General features: G+C 62.5%; 1 protein-coding gene across 1 annotated transcript in view; it reads right to left on the minus strand.

The window, feature by feature from the left end:
• Nucleotides 1–5313: 5313 nt before the first annotated feature.
• ADAMTS17 (ADAM metallopeptidase with thrombospondin type 1 motif 17) overlaps nt 5314–21935 on the minus strand; it is a 190590-nt gene continuing 173968 nt past the window's right edge. The window contains exons 20-23 of the mRNA XM_045825122.1: nt 18714–18918; nt 15268–15420; nt 6844–7021; nt 5314–5663 (exon numbers count right to left, since the gene is read on the minus strand). Of these exons, the coding sequence (XP_045681078.1) occupies nt 5488–5663; nt 6844–7021; nt 15268–15420; nt 18714–18918 (712 nt within the window). The 3' untranslated portion in view covers nt 5314–5487. The remainder of the gene's footprint in view (nt 5664–6843; nt 7022–15267; nt 15421–18713; nt 18919–21935) is intronic.

A 21935-nucleotide genomic window follows, 5' to 3' on the forward strand; every position in this document is an offset into this window, starting at 1 on the left:
AGATGGGGAAACAGACAACGGGCAAGTGAAAATGTTAACGTAAAACCCACTTATAGCCCTGGCTGGTGTGGCTCAGGGGACAGTGCACTGGCCTGCGAACCAAAGGGTCGCCAGTTCGATTCCCAGTTGGGGCACATGCCTGGGTTGTGGGCCAGGTCCCCACTAGGGGGCGTGTGAGAGGCAACCACACATTGATATTTCTCTACCTCTCTCTCTTTATCCCTCCCTCCCCCTTCTCTAAAAATAAATAAATACAATCTTTAAAAATAAAACCCACTTATAGAACTGCAGCAGAAGCAACCGGGACATGCCCCCGCCCCCACTCCTTCTGAAACAGTGCCGATTCCGCCCCCCCACCCCCCACCTTCTCTTGGGTGTTGGGAGGAGAACATGCCTCTTTGAGCTCCCCGGTCCTCTGATCCAGAGGAACTGCGCCAGAAGCTGCCCCTGGGGAACCACACAGAAGGAAGCCGTCCCGACTTGGACGACGCACCCTGGACCGAGCCTGAACAAGACGCCAAAATGGCGTGAGCCTTCTCGGGGGCGGGGGGGAAGGGTGAGTGAACTTTGCACATGTGAGGGCGTGTGAACCCTCTATGACGCAGTTACGACGACATTTCTCGCTCACTGCTTTTCCAGCATCTTGCCGCCCACCCCACCCACCTTAGCAAGAGGTGGACGCTTCGGCCCCGCCCCCTGCGCAGGAGTGGACTTCCTCTGCAACTGCTTTCCCTAGGAGAGGGTGGCAGACCTGCTGCCGGGCAACTCTCGAGCCGTCTGTCAGAGGACGGACACGGCTCTCGTGAGGGTCCCCCGTCGGTCACTCGGGGTGTTTGTCCCTGAAACCCTGCCAGCAGGCTTCAGCGGACGGAGTCAACCAGCAAGAGGGAGGGGGCCTTGTTGCGTTCCGGCCGACAGTCCCAGCCCCCTAAGGGTGACACCGGCCTGTACTCGTCCTTAAAGCCACCCCAGCGCACGCCCCAGGGAGCAGACGCGAGCTTGGCTGACCACGTCTCAGGTTTGGGGCAGTTCTGAAGGGCTGACCCCGCCCACAGAGGGCTGCCCCTGTGGGGTTGACCGGGCACGTGGAGAGGTCACGTATGAACGCGGAGGTCAAGGCCCCACACGCTGATTTGGGAGACACCAGCATGGGCGTGGTTGTGAGTCTCGGGTCTGGGTGATAGGGCCTGGGGAGGTAGCAGAGGGAGAGAAGGCGGCAGCAGATGGAGCTACGGGGTGCTGGTCACGTGGAAGGCTCGCAGAGAAAGGGGACCTAAGAAAGAGGAGAAGGAAATGTCGGGAGAGGCCGTCTGTCCCAGAGGAGAGGGCTGCCGAGAGCGGGGAGGCAGGACACTCGAATGCCCGTGCAGTCCGATGCCCTCAGGGTCCCTGGGGACCCAGCGAGAACAGCGCCCTGCTGTCCAGGGGCAGGACCCCGAGGCACCGTCTGCAGAGCTGGGACAGGCAGGAGGTGGGGGCAGCAAGAGGGAACCGATGGGGGGGGGACTGAAGGTGTGAGGGTGGACCACCGCTTCCTCCATCAGCCAGACCAGGGGGCGCAGAGACAGGCCGGTCTGTGTCCAGAAGCAGACACACGAGGGCCTTCGCCGAACCCCCCTGCAGCACAGAGAGCACCCCTGGACACGATTCCGGCCCCGACCCCCCCAGCCCGTGCCCGGAAGGTCGGTGGGCAGACCCGGCAGGGAGTCCCTGGAGCCCTCCCCCACCGGCCAGCTGTCGTCCCGGACTCCAGGCTGCTCTGGCCCTCGGGCTGTGTTCTTGCTGGTGGGAGGACTCGGTTCCTACGAGAAGCCCGCTCGACGCTGGCCGACTGAGACCTTGTCAGTGTCGTCCCACCCGTGGGCGTCCCCGAGGGCCACCCGGAACCCGGGCAGCTCATAGAGAGACCACATGGTATCGGGGGTGTTGGACATGGGCCCCCCACCGGAGAGACGGGACCTGCTCTCGGGGAAGGGAGAGGCTGGGTGTTCTCGAACCCGAACACAAGGGACAGGTTTCCCGGTAACGGGGCGGGGTGGGGGGGCTGTGAGCAGTTCCCTGTCTCCTGAACAAACGGCCTTTCCGAGTGTCGCTCCAGCGTGGGAAAGAGGCCCTCGCCGCGGGCGGCTCCGGGTTCCCGCCTGGGGAGCTTTTACTCCCGGATGCCAGGGGGAGGGAGTAAAAGCCAGGCCCAGACAGGGTCCAGCCAGGCCCAGACAGGGTCCCACGGGCTCCGGCTACAACGGTGCAACGCCCACCTGGGCACTGCCCAGCAGGGCCAGCCTCTGGCTTGCACCTTCCGGAAGAGGGGATCCGTCTGGGGGGTCAGCAGGGTTGGGTGGGGGCTGAAGGTTGGTGAGACAAGGGGGTAGGCAGCACCTGGCCATTCTGGCATGCCACGGGCCTGGGCTCTGCCCGAGGGGGTCCCTGCACCTCCATGGAGCATGGGTGGCTCTATCAGTGGAGTGACCACCAAGGCTCGGGGTCAGACGCACAGACCGCTGGCCGTCTGGTCCCCACCCAGGGTGTTGTGACCACCCAGGGAGGGGGCCCAGGCCTGGATGACTGGTTAGCGCTTGCCTGCAGGGACGCAGCCACCCGCCTGAACAGCATGTACCAGTGACCTCCGACCCTGTCCACAGCTGAGGTCGCTGGCCTCCAGCTCTGGGCGGCCATGCCCCAGACCAGCCCTGTGGCTGCCGCAGAGGAAGGGACTCCCTCGCCGGGCCCCGGGGGACTGGCTTTCGTCTTCCACGTCACAGACAGCTTACGACCGTGATGGAAAAACATTTTATTAAACGTATTCCGCTCGCTTCCAATGAAATGATTAATTTCTCATGTACAGTGGGGTCCAATGTGTGTCTTCTGTTCTTTTTATTTTTTCTTCCTTTCAGAACCAGCACCAGAGAGTCAAACAGAAACACCACGGGAACAGCACGCAGGGTGAGTTAAGTGACGGGAACTATGTACACCGGACGGGGACGAGGACCGAGAGACGACCCAGTCGGCCTGGAGGCCCTGCCCTGTGTTCTGATCCTGGGATCGGGCCACGGTCCACCGAGCCGCCGGCTTCGTTTGCACCAACGAAAATAGCACCACAAGACCCACGACTCTGCCGCTAGAGCTAGCAACGCCCACGTGCACCCGAGAGGCGCAGTGCTCGAGGGACAGACAGTACGGGGTGCGCTGCGCCACCTACAGACGCTGCTGCTGCTGCTGCTGCTGCTGCTGCTGCCGCCCTCGCGGGGCTGCGACGTCCCCCGCACAGAGCGGAGCGGCCAGAATGCCACCACTATGACATCAACCGTTGTGATCAATCAGCGGAAGGCGGGCCGGAGAGTTCCAGAGCGTCCGCGCCAGCGTGGGGGGTGGGGGCTGAAGTAGCCAGGACCCCCACCGGGCGCTTCATGATCACCGCATCCATCGTTTGCATCCTGAGGGTGTGAGGCCCCTGCCGGGGCGTTCGGCACACAGCTGCGGAGGGCAAGGAGCAGTACAGAGGCCCCGGGGGGAAGGGCTCGCCCCGGGGCACAGGGCCCGGTGGGCCTGGTGACCCACGTGGAGGAGCCAGCGGGGTGGCCCTGGCTTCCTCGGCGGGCTGCCCCGGCCCTGTCCTTCTGCGATGAAGCACAGAATGTTCGGGGCTGAGAACACGCTAAGCCCTAGCTCCCCGAGATTTACGGGTTTCATGGAACCAGGGCTTTGGGGTGTCTGCTGGTGGCAGAGCCCGAGCTGGGGAGGACGGTCCTTCCCGCAGGGTGACCACGGTGCAGGGTGCTGGGCGGCTCGGCCTCGCCCGGGCGTCCTCTGTGTCTCCCCAGAGCCCCAAAGGCGGTCTCCCCACTCTTCTCCCCGAGGCGAGGGCGGCCGCACCAAGTCCCCTCCTCCCCAGCCGCTTCTCGGTCACTGGGGAGGGGACACCCCAACACTGACACTCGGCCCCTGGCGCAGGCTCGAGGAGGCAGGCAGCTCGCTGTCTGTCCTTGTGACGTAGGCTAACCCTGACCTTGTGACATGGAAAACACGGACACAGTCACACACACACAGCACCAATGAACGAAGGGGACCCTTCTGGAGTCAGGGAGGAGGAGGTTTCTCCCGGCAACGTCCTGGAACATTAGCACCCATCCAACGCCCACCAAGTTGCTCAGCACGGCACACCCCCTGGCGTCCAGGGACCCTGCCGTCCGGGCTCCCAGAGAGGCCACTGTCGTCACTCCCCAGGGCTCCGTCTTGAGGGGCGAAGGGACTGAAGGAGGGGAAGACCTTCCTCCTGCCTTGGAGTGTCCTTCCCGCCCCACTGGGGCCAGGGGTCAACCCCGACAAGGCCTGAGCCCCGACAAGGAAGGCCTGCTGGTTGTGCAGTGAGGCTGGCTGGAGGGGCTCCTCCGCCGACACTGGATGCCAGAGAGCAGCCCCCACAGGGACCCTGCCCTGGGAGGGGCGAAGCAGCCGGGCCCGGCCTGCGTCTTCACCGGTTCTACAGAGCGTCAGTTTCGTTCGGATAGACAGCCCAGGCCGACGGGGAGCCATCCACAAGGCGCGAAGCTCTGTATGAAGTACGGGCTGGAGCCCAGGTCCCCAGAAGGCAATGGGGCAGGCACACCCCCACCCCCGGGCGAAGCGGCCCTGAGCACCCCGCCGTGAGCCAGGAAGCCGGCCCACGGCCGAAATTCGCACGCGTCCTGCGCCACAGCACCTTCACAAGCAAGACTCTTCTGCTGCTGCTCTCCACGGTGGGCGGCGGAGATCGGAAAGTCGGAGGCCTCCCCACGCCCTTCTGGAATACTCTTCCCCACATGGGGGGTGCAGAGCTCCTCGGCCCTGGTCTCCTCGTGGGCGTGCGCAGCTCCCACCCCTCGGAGGGAGGCTTCCGAGGCGAGGCCCCGGGTCTCGAGGTGAGGGCACGTCTCGGCCCCGGCAGGCAGGTGGGCGAAGGCCCCGTGCGGTCGGTCCCGAGGCCCCGGCAGCCCGGCCCTCTCCGGAGGGGCCGCCAGCAGAGGCTCGCCGGCGTCCGTCCTCCCGCCCAGGGTGCCGCCGGCTTTCAGAATAAAGCCCGTTTGAATGTCGCCCGTCTCACCATGGACATTCCCACCCCGGGGTCCATCCAGAGCCGGGGATTCCACTGTCAGAAGAAAGCAGAGACGGAGGTGCCTGACCACGCCCACAGCCCCAGTGGGGGCGCACGGAACCTCCGGAGCCTCGGGGACCCTGGGCCCGGCGCTGGCTTCTTTCCTCGCTGCGGAGAGCCATCCCGTGGCCGTGAACAATATATTAAGAATAAATGCCCGAAGGGCAAACGTCACATCCACACTCCAGGTCTACGGGGGTTCGGGACGGCCCGTGGGAGCGCGGCGCAGTGCCTGGGGGGGGGTCCCGGCTGCAGGACAGCGCGCTCTCGCTCTCGGAGGGGCGTGGGCTCTCAGCGGGCCCTGAGGCCCGCACTCGGACCTCGCGCGGGAGCGTCTCGGGACCGCGGGGCGCGTGTCATGAGCTCGGCGGCGGCGGGGGTGGGGGTGGCCGGCGCAGCTTGTTGGCGTAGAAGTCCCTGCAGGTCTGGCAGCAGCGCTGGTACCACCGCATGTCCTGGCAGAGGTTCTTCTCCCGGATGACCCGGCAGTACACGGTCCACTGGTCGCGCGTGCATTTGTAGGTCAGAGCAGCTAGGGGGACAGCGGAGACAGAAAGCCCGGGCGTTACAGAGGGCACGGGGACGGCAGCACGCATGCACGGAGGTGGCCTGTGGCCGGCGCAGGCTGGGCTGCCCTCACTGGTGCGCCCCGGAGCTGGGCACGGACGGACCGAGGAAGTGGGTCCCCTGCCAGAGCCACCGGGCATGCTGCTTTCTCCGACAGCGGACAGACACACCCCCGCGTCCCCCGTGACCGCCTGGCTGGGTTCGGTGGTCTGGCTGCCTCCTTGGGGCGAGAGGGCACTGCCCGCTTCTGAGCTGAGCACACTGCTACCTGAGGGCAGCAGACGTCATCGCCGTTGGCATTCACGAAACCCAAGGGCGCAGGGCCCTGGTGGCCAAAGGGCCACAGAAGCCCCAGGTCGCGGCGTGAGCACGTGGCCTGAACTGCCTTCTGGGTCCTGGTTGTGCAGACAAAAGGTCCTGCCTGAGGGAAGTCTCCAGGGGCCACCGAGCGCACGCAGCAGCCGGGGCTGCGCCCCGGCAAGCTCAGGCCCCTCCCCCACCACACGCAGCGAAGCCACCCCGGCATTCCGACGTTACAGAAGAGAGCTCGGGGAGCGGGGGTGGCCCCCGGGCACATCTGTCTGCAGAAGCAGAGACTCTGTACAAAGCCATCATCAGGTCGCTGTCGGATGCGCGGCCTGCCCACGGCCAGGTCTGGAGGGCTCGCTCGCAAAAGCTCCCTGCTGAGCGACAGCCGGGGCCTGCCGGGGCTCCTGCTGGCTTCTCAGGCTCAGCTTACGGAGCAGCCCCTGTGCACGCCACCAGGGACGGGTGAGTGACACCCCAGATCCCTCCTTCCCAGAAGAGAGCGCCTCCCTCTGCACCCCGCCCCCCCCGTCCCGTGCACAGGAAACCTAAACTACTTGGAGAACATTCTCCCATGTGCCCCGTTGGTTGGCAGAGAGGTTAATGGGACACTCGAGGGGGCGGGGACACGCATGGGGGACTGCAGTGAGCAGGCATCTTTGTCACGATAAGGAACGGAATTCCGTCTCCGAAAGTCCGGATCCTCTCCAGAACTGATGAGTGTCGGCCTCTCCAGGGCTCAAGGAGACCCGGGGGGTGGGGGCGGGGGGGCTTGCAGGCCAGGGCGCACAGCCGCCCTTGGAGACGGAGACGGAGAGCGGGCCAGCGCAGGCACTCACCGAGGCGGGGGGAGGTGATGGTGTTCACGTTGATCTTGTCGTTGCAGACCTCCTGGTGGCACTGGCGGTAGGCGGCGGGCTTCGAGAGCGCCGGGCACTCGCTGCCGTGCCGGCCGGTGACCTTGTGCATGCACTGCACCACGCGGGACTGCAGTCCCTTCCCGCAGGTGGACGAGCACTGCCGGAGACAGGGACAGCCTGAGCCGGGGCCTCGCCTGGGCTGGGGGCATGGCTGTGCCTAGATCTGGCCCCGCGCGCTGCAGGTCTTGGCTGGGCACCAGCAGCCCTGGAGGAGGGCTGTCTCAAGACGTTCCTGCCCCCCACCCCCAGCAGCCACAGGGAGCCCTGACCTCCATGGGACGGCATGGGGGGTGGGGGGCTGTAGGAGGCAGTTAGGGCTAGATGCGGCCACGAGGGTGAGGCCCCCCTTGAGGAGATTCGTGGCTTTGTGAGGACAGGAAGCCAGCTCAGAACTCTCTCTTCCTGCCTGCAGGGACCAATCACCTGGCGAGCTTTTGTAGACCTTGACTCACCAGAGCGTTCGACCAGGGTCTGCGGAGGGGCACTGGGCACCAGCGGTTGCCACAGCTCTGCAGGTGACCGACTGCAATGTGCAGCCAGACCTGAGGACCTCGGACCGTCCCCGGACTTCTGCCGGGTGTCCCACGTGGACAGAGAGGGGCTCCCTCTTATTACAACGAAGTACTTGAGTGTTTATGTACAAATGCGTGCAAGTGAGTAGGAGTGGACACTCAGCTGCAATCCTAGTGGCTGAGTGTATACACAGGTGGCAGGTGTGCTCAAATATAAGCAGGGGGGGCAAGGTTTTCACTCACAATTATTCTGGGGAAAGGGACAGTTCGGGGGCAGGAGGAAGGGGTGCCCTGAATTATGCTGTAGCAAGATCACCAAGGGCGGGGGTTGGGGGGAAAGGAGGCAAAGCAATTGAACTGTCTTTTCCTGGAGGCAGGACTTCATCATCACAAACGAGGGAAGATGGGTAAGCACTCTGGTGAGCGCATATACCCGGAGACGGGGAGACCAGGAGAACAGGGTGAGCGAAGGAATGGCAAAGGGCCCCAATGCCGTGCGAAACCCTGGGAACACAGAGCAAAGTCAGGCCAATGTGGTGCAAAGCTATGCCGACATGGAGCAATGTTATGCCGACGCAGAGCAAAGCGATGCCAATATGGTGCAAAGCGATGCCAATATGGTGCAATGTTATGCCGATGTGGTGCAATGTCATGCCGATGCGGTGCAAAGTCACGACAACACAGGGCAAAGTTAAGCCGCAGACCGACAGTGAAGAAGAGCCAGAGAGAGAGCGGCACCCCCACGTGCAAGAGAAGGCGGCACTCAGGGAGCCCAGCACACGGAACAGTGGCGACTCCGGAGGAGGGGGCGACGAGGCCCCGGCAGACGGCACGCGGGCTGCGCCTCCCAGCAGGGCCGACGCCCTGCCGCGCCCGGCCCTGCACCAGCAGCCCAGGTGAGCCCAGCTCACCTTCGTGACGTGCTCGAGACAGGAGACAGCCGTGGCTCTAACACAGATCCACAGCTCTAATTACGGATGTGTAACTAAAGGAGTAAGTTACGTATTTTAAGTAGGCGTGTGACGAGTCCACCAATGCTACCAAAGAGTTTTATATCTACGTTGGTTATGAAATTTAAAAAAAAACCCTACTGCCCGAGGCAACGGGATTACCGTGGACTCAGAGCCCCGTTCGCTGACCCTGTGGCGCTGACCAGGCCCGCTGAGGGAGGCGAGGGACACACAGAGGCGACACCGACACCCCTTCACTCTCAGACCCTGGCTCGGCCCGCCGGCCGAGGCGGGGCTTGCCGAGGGAGGAAGGGCTGGGAACCCCCACAGCGCTTCTTGGAGGGTGCGGGCCAGGAGGCAGCTGGGCTTCTAGGTCCCTGGGCAAACAAAGATGACGCCCACGGGATGCCTGTTTGGCTCCCCAGGCACCCCCTGCCACCAGGTCCCCAGGCCTCGCCTGCCCGGCAGTCGGCCTGGCTGAGTCACTTCCTGGCCGGGAACGCCAGCAAGGGCCCCGATGTCTTTTGCAGGCGTCGCTGTAATGCACGTAAAAAAAAAAGCCAGGCAAGGCCTTGATCCCATGGGTCTATTAAAACCAAGTGCAAAACTGACGAGGCCTCTGCCGGGACACGGTTGAGGACCGTCGTAAAACTCAGGTGTGCGGCAGGGGTGGCCTTGAGGACTGCGTTCCCCTGTGAAATGTCTTAGTCTTGTCGCCCTTGCTCTGGCCTGTGGGCGGGGCAGTGGGATAGCAGTCCCGTGCATGCGGCGGGGTGGTAGGGTGGGGGATGTGCACCTCTCCTGTGGGCTCGCTGGTAAGACCCCACAGGAGCGTGGCACATTCTGCAACGATGCTGAGGCAGACCGTCGGCCACCCAGCTCAGTGGGGGTCGGTGTCTTGCCCAAGGCCACAGAATCAGTGAGTGACAGAGGGGGGCAGGGCCCCAACTGCTTGCTCCATCTTCCCCTGTAAATTAGAGGCTGTCCCGGAGGGCACTTCTCCGGGAGGCCAGACACCCAGACTCCCGGTCACTGCCCGGCTCTACCATCTCCTCATTAGGAGGAGTGCTGTCTCCCCTCGCATGGGCCGCTGGCTCTCAATTTCCCAGTCTGGAAAACAGCACCGCTCCCTGGGACCATGGAGAGTGCCCCCAGAGTTCTTCCACGGACACGCAAGTGCCTGTCCTCACGTCTCTGCAGAACCTCCGGAGGCAGGGCCAGGCCAGGTGAGGGGCGGCGGGCCACCCCTTCCATGGCTGGGAACAGAAATCTGGACCCTGCAGACGCTGCCCCCCAGGGGTTTGAGACACGGTTTAGGGTCTGCTGAACACACAGCCCTCGGCTGTGCATGGCTTGCACTCTCCCATGGAACAACTTTTGAGAACCGTGTGTGTTTGCTCAGGCGCCTGCAGAGGGTGCCCCACAGAGGGTGCCCCAGGGTGCTCAGTGAGAAGGCACACGAGCTACCAAGGGGCATGCACAGAGCCTCAGTACTCGAGTGAGTGCTGATGTGGAAGTGTGCGAGGCCAAGCAGGAGACACACTCGCCGCGCCATCACCCGGTGTGTGGGACTTCTGCTCCCCTCTGTGTCTTCTGTAGTGAGACAGAATCACCCATGTAATTGAAAATAGCAGTGAATGCCCTGGCCGGGTGGCTCCGTCGGTTGGAGCGTCGACCCGTGCACCAAAAGGTTGTGGGTTCGATTCCCGGTCAGGCCACATACCTGGTTTTCAGGTTCGATTGCCAGTCGGGGTGTGTGCATGAGGCGCCTGATCTCTCTCTCTCTTTCTCTCTCTCACAAGTCAGTAAGCATATCCTCAGGTGAGGATTTAAAAAAAAATAAACGACAACGAAAAACTCCATGGATGAGCCTTCGATGGAGCGGCCACCTCTCACGCTGGCTGCGTTTCCATTTGAGGCAAGGGGGTGCCCACCTGCCCTGTCCTGTAGGACATGCCATGCATGCCCACACCCTCCTTGACCAAGAGTTTCACCAGCAAAGGAGGAGCGATGGGGGCCAGGAGGGGCCTGTTAGCACGCCACATGCCTGCTTACTGGGCTGGGTGACCTTGGGCAAGTCACTTAACCTATCCAAGCCTCAGTTTCTTTGTTTGTGGCTTGAGAGTAATGAAGCCTTCCTGGCAGAATGGTCTCCCGGCTTAGAGACGGGTCAGACCAGGTGCCGGCCGGGAGCCTGGGATGGAGGGGCCCTCCCCCAGCAGCCCTGTGATTATTACTAACCACAGGCACAGCGCCGAGAGCTGGGAGGGCTGACCAGGGAGGGGGTCCCTGGCGTCTGGGAAGGTGCACCAAGTGACCTGGCCCATAGCCGGGGGCTCCCAGGTGGCCGGGCCGTCCCCAGGCCTCTGAGAAGGCAGGTGTGGACGCCCGCCATCTTTGCCTGGCTCCCGGCACCGCCCGGCAGCCCAGCCAGCCGATCGGGAGCACAGTCACCGGCTGGTGAGGCCCTGAAGACGGGGTGCTTTCTAACAGGCGCCCCCAGGGGCCGGAGCAAGCCACAGTCAGGACGGCAGGGGCACGGACAACCTGCTGCGTCTCTGCCCACCCCCCACGCCCACCCAGCCTCCGCTTTAATTAAACAGCCAGGAGGTCCCCTCCCCGACCTGGTATCTCCCGATAGCAGATAGCATCGGATTAGCCCCAAGCGTCGCAGCAAAGCCTTTTTCAGGCCTTTACACTCCAAGCAAACAGACTTACTTAAAAAAAAAAAAAAGCAAACCCTAAAACTAGTATCTGGTCTCTGTGGAAGCACTCCTTCCCTGCCGGTGGCTTTTGCAGGTTGCTCATTTCACCGGCATTTCTCAGGCTCCCCACAACACAGGAAACGGAGACAGAAGTGGGGAGGGCGGTGAATCCGCCCGAAAAGCACTTGCCCCGCGACCCGGAGGACTCGCAGGCCCCTCAGGTGCCCCCCACCCGGCAGGTGCTTGCAGCCGTGCAGCACAAATACGGCCTGGGGACCCGCCGCCAACCCAGCGGCCCTCCCCCCACCCAGAGGGGGCAGCAGGCACCCGGGGTGGAAGTTCCACGGGAAAAGCAACCATAAAATGAAAAAAAATTGAGTGCGCAGAGAGCGACAGGTTCATGGCAACAAGGGAAAGAGAAATATCTGATCTGGATTCACTCGGAGGCTTGGGACGCAGGTTAGGAAGTGACAGCGAGAGGGAGGTGTCCCTCCCGGTGGACAGAGCTTCCTGCAGAGGGGGAGAGACCTCCTTCTCCTCCGACCCAGGGGACGGCGGGATGCCCCGCAAGCTTTCCAGGCCTGGCTTCTTGGGAATGATCGGGAAGATCACAGCCACAGGGCCCGACCTGTGCTCGCCCGCCCTGGGCTGGGCAGCAGGCCTTCGTCCCCTGCGACCCTCATACTGACCGCCGCTGCGGCCGAGCAGCGCTGCGCACACAGTAGGTGCACCATACACGTGCACCACATGCACATGAGGGGCCTCTCCGAGAAGTGGGACATGCGGCTTGGAGCTCTTCCTGGGGACTGCCCCCCCCACCCTGGCCTGCCCCCTCTGAGGCCCCCACTCTGCCACCCACGGCCACATCGTCCGCCCCCCCCCATCCCGACCCAGGGGAGGAACCCGGTCTCTGTCATGGCTCAGAGGCTGGCCCTAATGACAGGCTCCGCCAGGGCGAGAACTCCCTCCTCCTCCCCTCTCCTGCCTGTAAAATCATGGCTATAAATAACGCCAGATCCCAAAGGGATGTTTGGAGAATTAGCTAACGGAGGTTGTAAAAGTGTCGGGGAGAAGAGAATGCTACAGGAATGTTGCAGACGTGCGTGAGCTCTGGTTCTTACAGATCGGGGCCCGGGGGGGCCGGAGACCAGGTCAGGGTGACGGGGTGTGCGGGAGACCCTCACCACCCAGTATCACCCCCCATGTTGTCACTGGGCCATTCTCTGAGGGGCTGGTCTGCCTCGGGCAGGTTTGGGTAGCAAAGAATGGGGGAGGGGGCCAGGGAGGGAGAGAAAGAGAGAGAGAAAAAAAAGACAGAGAGAGAGATGGATAGACATGGGAGGAAGAATGCCCCTACAGGAACTCCTTTTCTGTTTCTGCCTAAAAGGCACTTGGCTGGTGAAATGTCAGAAGCATTTTTTGACAGATGCCCCTCCCCCCCACACACCTTGGCATGAGCCACCCAGGCCTTGGAAGCTGTTGGAACCTGAAAGAGCAGGTTTAAGCAATGATGAAAACCCCCACCGTCTCTGCTCCAGCCCCGAAACTGGAAATGCCATCTCAGGGGCACGCACACACACACACACACACAGCCACACACACACTCCCCCGCATACCCATGCCCTCCCCTTCGGCGCCTGCTCCCGTGCAGGCTGCCCCACCCCCACCCCGGCCTCAGCCTGGGCTTTGCATCTCCCCCCACCCCTCTGATCTGCAGCCCGGCGCTTTCTGGTGGGGGTACCGGAGCTGGGGAACCAGAGAGCTGAGGTGACCGCCCCCCGCCCCCCATGACTCGGGCTGGTCATCCCCAGGGCCCTGGATTCTGGTCGGTGAGCCTGGGGGACGCTCCAGTTGGGTGACCCCGCTCTCCCGCCGGGACAGTTTCAAAAAACCCTCCGCCCCTGTCATGGCCTCTCTGAGCTTCTACTCCCGGAGAAAACGACATAGGCTGGTGGGGGCTGGTGCCAGGGGGTGCAGGGGCGCAGGGCCAAGGGGAAACAACGCCAGGGGCCGCCGGACCTGAATCAACCGCACCGCACCTCTGCTTCCTGTCCAGGGCCACCTGTGACCACCACAGGAATCACCTTCGACAGTGCAGGCTGCACGTCAGTGAGTGACCGCTCCTACTGCCCCACTACGATGACGGCTGCGCTCCAGGCCGCACCCGTGTGCCTGTCATTGTGCTGGACAGGCCCCCTCCCCACCCTCAGGGACCTGTCAGGCACCACGGGGCGTCACGCCCGGAGACGCTGCTGCCACAGAACTCGCACCCGGGTCTCCCGATGGGACCTGAACTGCTGAAGCTAGCCTCCGCTGCCCTGGGCCTCGGGGACTCGTCGGGGCCTTTCTCAGCCTGGGTCTGAAGATGCCCGGACGCGGGATGACGTGTCCCGGCATGACCCTGGAAAAGGCGGGCAGCCCGATAGATGAGAGGAGGTTAGATCGGGACAGGCTCGCCCCGAGGGCTGCATCTCCCAACAGTGGGACCAGCGGGTGACGGACGGCAGGCTCCGTGGCCCCCGTGCTTAGTCACGTGCACGGGCACACGGGAAGCTCTGGGCATCTCTGAGAGGCAGGCAAAGGCCAGCATTTCACGGTCCCCGTCGTCTCAGAGGCAGGGAGGCTGGGGCAGAGAGGTGCAGCCCCACGGCCTGGGGAGGCCGAGCTGTGAGTCGGCCCCTTTGAGCCTCCCCGCCCCGGACTCCCGGCGCTAACCGCGTATTCCTTCTGCAGGAGCCTCCCCGGGAAGTCTCTCCCCGTGCGAGACCCATCCTGGTGGCTCCGGACTAGGCCTTATTACATTCCTAGGTTCGATCTTTGGAGAACCTGGGTTGCTGGCCTCGGTTCTGCTGCTTCGGCTGCATTTCCTGAGCTGGGGGAGTCAGGAAGAGGGTGTTTCTGGTCTTCCTCGGATTCACTGTCAGCCAGATGCTGCCTCGCAGCACAGCCAGCCCGAGGGAACCCGCAAGACAGGGCTTTTACGCAGCCCAGGGGTTTGGAGGAGCTTGAATTCTGACTTGTGTGTCAGGGGGCCTAGGGGGTGGCTTGTGGCTTTTCTGCAAAGACAAGATTCCGATAAGCGTTACTCTCTAACAGGCAAGCCATTCCTCCCTCCACAAAGCACAGGCACACAGTGCGCGGGCCGCCTGAGCCGGGCAGGTGAACCCAGCGCCGTGTGGCTGCTGCAGGGAGCCTGGGGTGCGGAGTAGCCCTCGGCAGGGGGGTGGCACCGGCCCCCCCGCCCCCCGCTGGGCCCCAGGTCACAGCGGCCTGCGAGGACCCAAGGCTGATTTGCACAGAGAAACCACACTCCCAACGTTTGGGTGACATTTCCCTGTTTTCCAATGTTAGCAACTCATGCCCCAGTGTTTCGGAGACGGTGCAGGCCACACGGGAACGGGCGCCGGCGGGAAGGGACATCGAGAGAAGCCAAGGAGCAGCTCCCAGCGCCACGGCCGTAAGCAAACAGGACCGGAAAGCGTGCTCTGGTGGGCAGTGACCGTTAGAAAGCTCGCCGTTAGAAAATTTCACGCGACACGTCACAGTTTGGGGGGACGAGGCTTCCTGGGGAACCTACTGCTGGCCTCTCGCGCGTGACAGCGGAACTCCCCCCCCCCCCCACCCTGTTCCCAGCCGACGGGCGTCCGTCAGAAACACCAGGTGAGCGAGTGGAGGGCAGGTTCAACACCCAGGACCTTCCACTCGTCCCGACGCAGCCTGACCCCGTGCGCCCAGGGCCGAGGGCTGGCTCTGGAAGACGGCCGTCCTTTCTCCCCCCACACCCGTGCCCCTCACCTGAGCACCCCGAGACTGTGGGAGTGCCGTCTGCCCACAAGCCCCGGGGGCGGGGGAGGGGCAAGTGTCTGGGACCAGGCTCCCACCTGTTTATGACAAGCGGGTGGCCAAACCCCTGTAGGACGCTGGGGCACAGCCAGCACGCTTCACGGGACAGCGGAGTGGCATCTGAGCCCCCCCGCTTTGTGCTTTGGGGGGCATTCGTCCCTTTCAAATTGTGCAGGGTGTGTGGGTGTGGGTGCCGGCAGGCGCTGCTCTGGAAAGAATGAGAATCCGCCTGGTCGCACGGGGACCCCCTCCCTGAAAGGAAGCCCTCGAGGACAGCTGAGCCCCCGGCGGGCGTGGCCGGGGCGGGCCAGGGGGTGCAGGCGCGGGGCTCACCTTGGACCAGTCCCCGGTCCTCCACTCGTAGCAGCCGGAGTAGTCCTCGCACAGCTCCTCCGCCTTCGGCCTGGTGGACGCGTCGCACTTCCCTTGCGAGTTGGTGCAGGTCACCGTGCGCCTCTTGGTCCCTTTCCCGCAGCCGGCAGAGCACTGCGGAGCACCGTGCGCACATGGACTCGGGCCGGGCCAGCCGGGACCCCGCACCCAGCGGGCCCCTCCCCCGTGCGAGGGCACCACGTTTCTGCCCTCGGAACCTCCTGGTCTCCGGGAGCCCGTGGTGCTGGGACCCCACCGAGCGGCAGGGGACGGGGGACGGCCACAGGCGTCGGTTGCGGGGGAGGACTCGGAGCAGCCAGGAGGTCGAACTAGGGCAGTGGGGTTTAGGCCCAAAGGCCAAGGCCGGTGGCAGGTGAGTTTGAAGGACAGATGCCGAGGGACCCTGGAGCGGAGCAGGAGCAGGGCCCAGGGAGAGCCAGGTAAGGACAGTGAACCCAGAGGTCTGAGGCCCCCGGGTCGTCCCTCCCGGCCCCCGGTTCCCAGGCTGTGCCTGGACCAGCCCGGGGCACAGCCACCGGGTCAGGGTGCACCAGGGACGGTTCTCCTGCAGACGCACAGCAAGGCTCCTGGCTCCCTGCTCCCTGCGGCGCTTTGCTGCCCGGGAGACGCTGCCGCTGGAGGCTCCCCGAGCCGGAGAGATAGCGCAGGGGAGGACACAATGTCCCTGTCCCCTCAGGCAGCACGATCCCTGAAGGAGTGATGAGAGCATAGGGGCCACTGGGCGTACCCGCAGGGGACCTGCGGGGTGGGTCTGCGGCCGGCGCCTGATGCCCTCCCCTCCAACCCGCAGCGGGCAGTGGACTCGGGGACACAGCAGGACCCAGGAGGACAGTGGGCGATTTCCTCCCCGCAGCCCCAGCGTGGTGCCTGGGTGGGGGGCTGCTCCCGAGCCGCAGGGGCGCTGCGCACAGCCCTGATGCCCTGACAGCTCCATCACTAACTTCCTCCCCACACTCGAGGGAAGGGGTTCACCTGGAACGGGGGTGGGACTACGCGGCGATGTCTGCCAGCCACGACCCGGCTGACCTCTGCAAAAATGCCCGTGAAGGACCAACTCTCCTTCATACGTCGGTTGTCAACGCTTATCCCAAACGTTATCTAGCTGTGTTTTTCCTGGGCGTTCAATTTGGCTCCCTGCCTGAAGGCCCCGTGAGGGTGTTTTCTCATTTAGACTGGCCTGTTGCGGCGGAAACACGCGTGCTCCGGCCCCGGCTGGGGCGGCCCCCGGGGGAGCTGGGACGGCGCGGCTATCTGGTCCTGCGTGTGGGGGGAGGGACTGCTTTCAAGGGACACGAGGGGTCAGTCCAAGGCGGGCTGCCCCCCGCCCCCAGGGCTGCCTGGCAGGAGGGTTCGGGGCCGGGAGGGCTGCGGCTGGGGGTCCTGGGGGACCGTGCCGAAGGCTCGTCCCCCCTTTCTCTGAGAGGCAGCGCCCCCCAACCGTGTCATCAGCTGGCTCGTGACACCAGCGCCTGCACCAGGGGCTCTGCCTCCTCCTAGGGACCTCCTCCCGGCTTCTGCCTGAGTTCCGTCTGCCTCTGCTCTGCCTTCCTCCTCCCTTTCCCGTGAACGTGGAGCACTGACTGTCCAGCCCGTGTCGTCGGGGCCGACCCCTGGCGTGGTGGCCCTTCGGACCAGCAGCCCGGGGGCTGGACGCCTGGGCCTTTGCAGGCTGCGGCTGCCTCGGAAGGGACAGAAGGGGACAACGTGTGCAGTTCCTCTCTTGGCTCCCAATCCGGGGCGGGGGCCTGGGAGTGAGCGCGGGAGAGAGTCAGACTCCCCTCGTCTTCCTTTGGGGCATCTGCGCCTCGTTCTAACCACACGGGGGAGGCGCCGATGAGCGTGGTCAGCACAGCTGGCTGGGCGAGGACAGTGCCCCCACGAGAAACGCAGGCAGACCCCGGGGTCTCCAGGAGCAGACGTGTTAGAGGGGGCTTCGGCATGCGGCCACGTGGTAGAAACACCAGTTTTGGGGTGGGTCACAGGGCAGGGAGGAATCTGATTCCAGGTTAAGTGTCCGGGAAGGGGCCTTCTGCTCGGGCCAGGGCTGAGCCCGGGACGGAGGTGTTCCTGCTGGTCCGTCCCAGCGCTCTCCTGCTTTCCCACACGGCGTGCTTTGATCCCACAAGGGCAGCTGATAATGCCAGGGTTGGCTATTTTGGTAAAGAGGTATTTTCCCCCCATAAAAAAGAATCCAAATGGAAAATTTATGGCTTTGAGCTAATGAAAGCATAAATCTTGTTTGGATCCACAGGCACGTGATTAAGGCCCTCAGGCTCCGGGGAGGTGGGGGAGGGGGAGATTGCTTACCTGCCCCTCCCCCCAAACGAGTCCCCCCCTTTCCCCAAAATAAGCCCCTTGCACACTAAACTGGCAAACCTAAGTACATATACATTTAAAAAAAAATCAGAGAAAACTTTTAAACTCTCTTCTTTGCTTAAAATATCACGGAGAGTAGATGAAACACGCAGGTCTCCAAACCGGTACATGCCCGGATCTGTCTGACAGGCGAACCCCATTCCGGAACAGCCACCGGCAGCCTCTTCATTCATGAGGAGCGGGGCCCCATGCTCTTTTATTCAAAATAACTCCAACTGCTTGGCAACAGAAAGGCACGCCACAAATATTTTCCACCCCGAGGAGTGTCTCGGACCTGGCCTTTCTGACTTCCCCGGAACACATCTGACGGAGGGAGGACCTGGGGGAAGCTGGCCTTCGGTTCAGCTGTTTTTTGTTTCGTTTTGTTCCCACCGTACGGCCAAACAGTCAAAATCATGAACGCAAAGTCAGTGCAAGGCCTCAGAAGGACGTGTCACCAGCGATAACGCGGTCCTTGCACGGTCAGCCTGCAGAATTAAGAGCGTCAGGCCTCAGCGACCTCCTTCCAAAACAGTTATGGCAGGAGACTTACCGCTCGGACGAGCACAGGAAGGGCTGTCCCTCCCAGCATCTGTGTGCCTGGTGCAACCTACAGAGATGGCCTCGGAGTTGAGGGGAAGCCTTTCAAATCCCCTCCCCAGTCTGACCACACTCCAGCTCAAACACGCCCAGAGGATGGCCATTCAACATAGGCCTGTCTACTAGGTCTCTACTCTACCTACCTACCTATTCATCTGTCCAACCCTCTACGTTTACGTGAGAATTCTCACAGGAAATAGAATCTAAAGGTACTGCGGTGCATGCTACTAAACACATTCGTGTTATTAATGACACCTTATCTGTGCATTCGGCCCTGTTGTCCCAGATGGAGTTTAAGGGCACGTGAGCTGGAACACAGCCTTGAGTTGACCTGGGGGCCGGCGGGACAGGGACCGTGTGAGGACGTGTCACCAGCCTGATGCAGGAAGAGGGACTGTGGCGGCGGCACTGGCGGCCACCCGGGCACCCACCTGGGACCACTCCGACGCCTCCCAGATGGACAGGCAGTCCTGGCCTTCACAGCTCTGCACGGGCGCTGGCCGGGGGCCCTGGCAGTAGAGGGGCCGCGTGGCGACGTGCGTGCCGTTCTGCAGCTGGTACACGCAGGTCACCTCCCGATGCTGGAGGCCCTTCTCACAGGTGGCCGAGCAGGGGCTCCAGGGGCCTGCCACCCACCTGCCGGGGGAGGAGGAAGGACAGGGAGAGGATCACTGGATGGAGAGGCCACTTCCCCGCAGGACCCTCCCCACGGCATGGGGAGGGAGGCCGACCCGGGGAGCCAGGTCGTCGGCGCTGCAGAGAATTCCAGCGTATCGGAGCACACGGAGCCAGCTGGGATGATCGGTCAGTGGCCTACTCAGTGCGGAGATCCTGGTGCATGCAACGCCCCCACAGCAGATCGAGTTACTGTCTCCCACCGGCCTCTCCCCTTGCAGAGGGGCGACACATCCCGCCCTTGGCTCCCAACGCAGGGGCTGCTCCAATGAGAGTGCTGAGATTGCGGGGCTGTTTGTCGCCGCAGCATACGCTGACTGCTGCTGCCCTTGACAAGGGACACCACAGGGCCAGCTTGATGCAGGGGACCCCTGACTCTGTACCCTGCGTGACGAAAGCCCACAAGACAGCAGGGAGTCCCACCTCACCTCTGCTTCTGGGTGGGCTGCACTCAGGAACCATGGGTTCTTCCCCACCGCCCACATCCAGCGGCCCCTCCTTTTCTGGAGAGCAGCCACGTGCAAGGTCAGAGCCAGAGGGAAGCTTGACCTGTTGCCAAGCCAAGCCCAAGCAGTTGCTAACCGACACCAAGACAGCCCCACGAGGGAGCTCAAATCTGCCTCTCTTCCCCATGTCCGTGGCCACCCTTGCCTGGCGTACTGCACTGTCTCCTGACTGGCTTCCCTCATGGGATTGCTTCTCCCCTCCAAGTCATCGGTGCGCCCCTGCCACAGCGCCAGCCGTGCGACTTCCTCACTCCACAGTCTGCAGTGGCTCCCTAGTGCCTCCTGTCCTTCACATCCGGGGCCTGGCCCTCAAGGCCCAGTCTGATCATTCAGCTGTTTCTCCAGCCCACACTCATCCACAATTCCACCCAGCATTGCAGATGCTTCCAGGAATATGCACAAGCAAATAAAAGTAAGACTCTCGACTAAGTGAGGTGGGAGTCTGAATAGATGGGGGTGAGGGAGCCCCTCCATGCCCAGAGTGTGTGCTGTTGTTCCCTGACCCAAGACGAGACCCTGGCCCTGCTCCTCTGCTGGGCACACCTTCCTCGTTTCTCTCCTTGCGCCCGTCTCAAGGGCCTGCCCCCAGGAGCTCGTCTGGAAGTCCCAGATGCACCCCCTGCTGATGCCTGTAAGATCCCCCCAATCGTCTGAGGGGTCCTGTTTCTTCCCCCAAAACTGTCCTCACTTGTGACAGCTGAGAGCCTCCCGGGAGGCGAGGGACCAGGTTCTCCTTCGGGCTCATGGGTCAAGTCTCCGACGGCCTCACTCACTCAACTTCCCCTGGGTTCCGCCTTTCCATCTGCGACACGGGACGCATGGCCCCTAGTCACTTGTCCCTCATGTTCTGTCCCGTGGGGCCAGCCTGCCACCGTCTGGTACCCCCTTCTGGATCAGCCGAGGCCTTTTCAGTGGGCACAGCACAGAACAGTTTGGGCTCTGCACCCCTCTCCGGCCCCCCTGACCGCCCACCTCTGCCTCACGGCTGGGCCTCACCAAGGCAGCGTGTTCTGAGTACATCCCAAGCCTTGGCTCCGGCACGTTGGAGAGACACCACGTATTAACACGGCCGGCTAATAAAACCGCTGGGAGGTGCCTGTAAAACGTTACAATGGGACACATCCCCAATAAAATATCCGTGCCCTTCGGTTCACTTCCCAGAGCGATTCCAACATCCCAACCGCACGGTGCCGCGGCAGATGCTGGGCAGATGTGCCTCGGGCCAGCGAACAAGAGACAGCAATTAGACTCAGTTAAGTTCCCAATAAATTATGCAGCGGGGACCTTCGGCCACTCAGCCCTGAGCCGCCTGCTGGGCCAAAGTCGGTGAACCTGGTCCAAACCTACTTAGCAACTCTGGATCGCTCTGGCTAATTCACGTTCGCATGCAGTCTTGGCACGAGGGGAAATAATGAATACCATAACCACTCTCCACTGACAGTCGTAATTTGTTAATAATTTTGATAGCTAATGAGCTACAGAAACCGTGTCCACGCGCCCTCTAAGCAGAAAGGAAAGACGTTTGTCTTATTTCTGGCCTTCTTAAGTCTGCGGCATTGAGTCTCCCTGAATGCTTTTCAGGGCTTTTTGTGTTTTTAAGATTTTATTTATTTATTTGTAGAGAGGGGAAGGGAGAGAGAAAAAGAGGGAGAGAAACATCAGGGTGTGGTTGCCTCTCGAGCGCCCCCTACTGGGGACCTGGCCTGCAACCCAGGCATGTGCCCTGACTGGGAATGGAACCTTTGATCCACAGGCCAGCACCCAACCACTGAGCCACACCAGCCAGGGCGCTTCCTGGGTTTTGATTCCACAACTATTGTATCAGGATGATCCCTTTTTGCTCGATCACTGCTTTTTCTTCTTGATTTTCAAAACGGTTTCCTGTGTATCTGTGGCGCAGAGGTGTTTCCTTCTACCTGGGCTTGAAGGACTTCCCGCCAAGAGGGGCACGTGGGACGGGCTGCCCTCAGCTCTGCCTTCAAGAACCAGAGGGAAGAAACTTCCTTCTACATCTTGTTGCACTGAGTCTCGCAATATCTTTCCCCTCCTCCGCCACATGCTGCATGGGGCCGATTTTTACTTTTAGGCGAACAAAAGAACGTTTTATTCAGAGAACCATGGACAGGATCCCACTCTGGGGTAAAATGGGTGGGGTGGCTCACAGCCCCGGGTCCTCCCCCCTCCCCCCCACAGCCCTGGCCGTACTTCACCACGCACGATCCTGGGGTCAGTAGCTGCTTCGTTCCCAGCTCTTGTGAAGGACAGATTCTAGAGAGAGCCTTGTGCTTGCTGGGAGCCCAACAGGTATTTTCTGACTTCAGTTGAATTCCATGGTTGTCCATGAAGAAGCCTGAGAAGCGATCTGAAGTCTCCTGATAGAATCTTCGTGCCGCTCCGCACGGAGACCTGTCCACACATTCGGTCATTTTAGCGGTGTCTTCTGTAGCCCTATTTCCTCTGTGTCCACGGTAG

Source organism: Phyllostomus hastatus, unplaced genomic scaffold, assembly GCF_019186645.2.
Source record: "Phyllostomus hastatus isolate PE091 unplaced genomic scaffold, TTU_PhHast_1.1 phas_scaffold_555, whole genome shotgun sequence".
Classification (NCBI taxonomy): domain Eukaryota; kingdom Metazoa; phylum Chordata; class Mammalia; order Chiroptera; family Phyllostomidae; genus Phyllostomus; species Phyllostomus hastatus.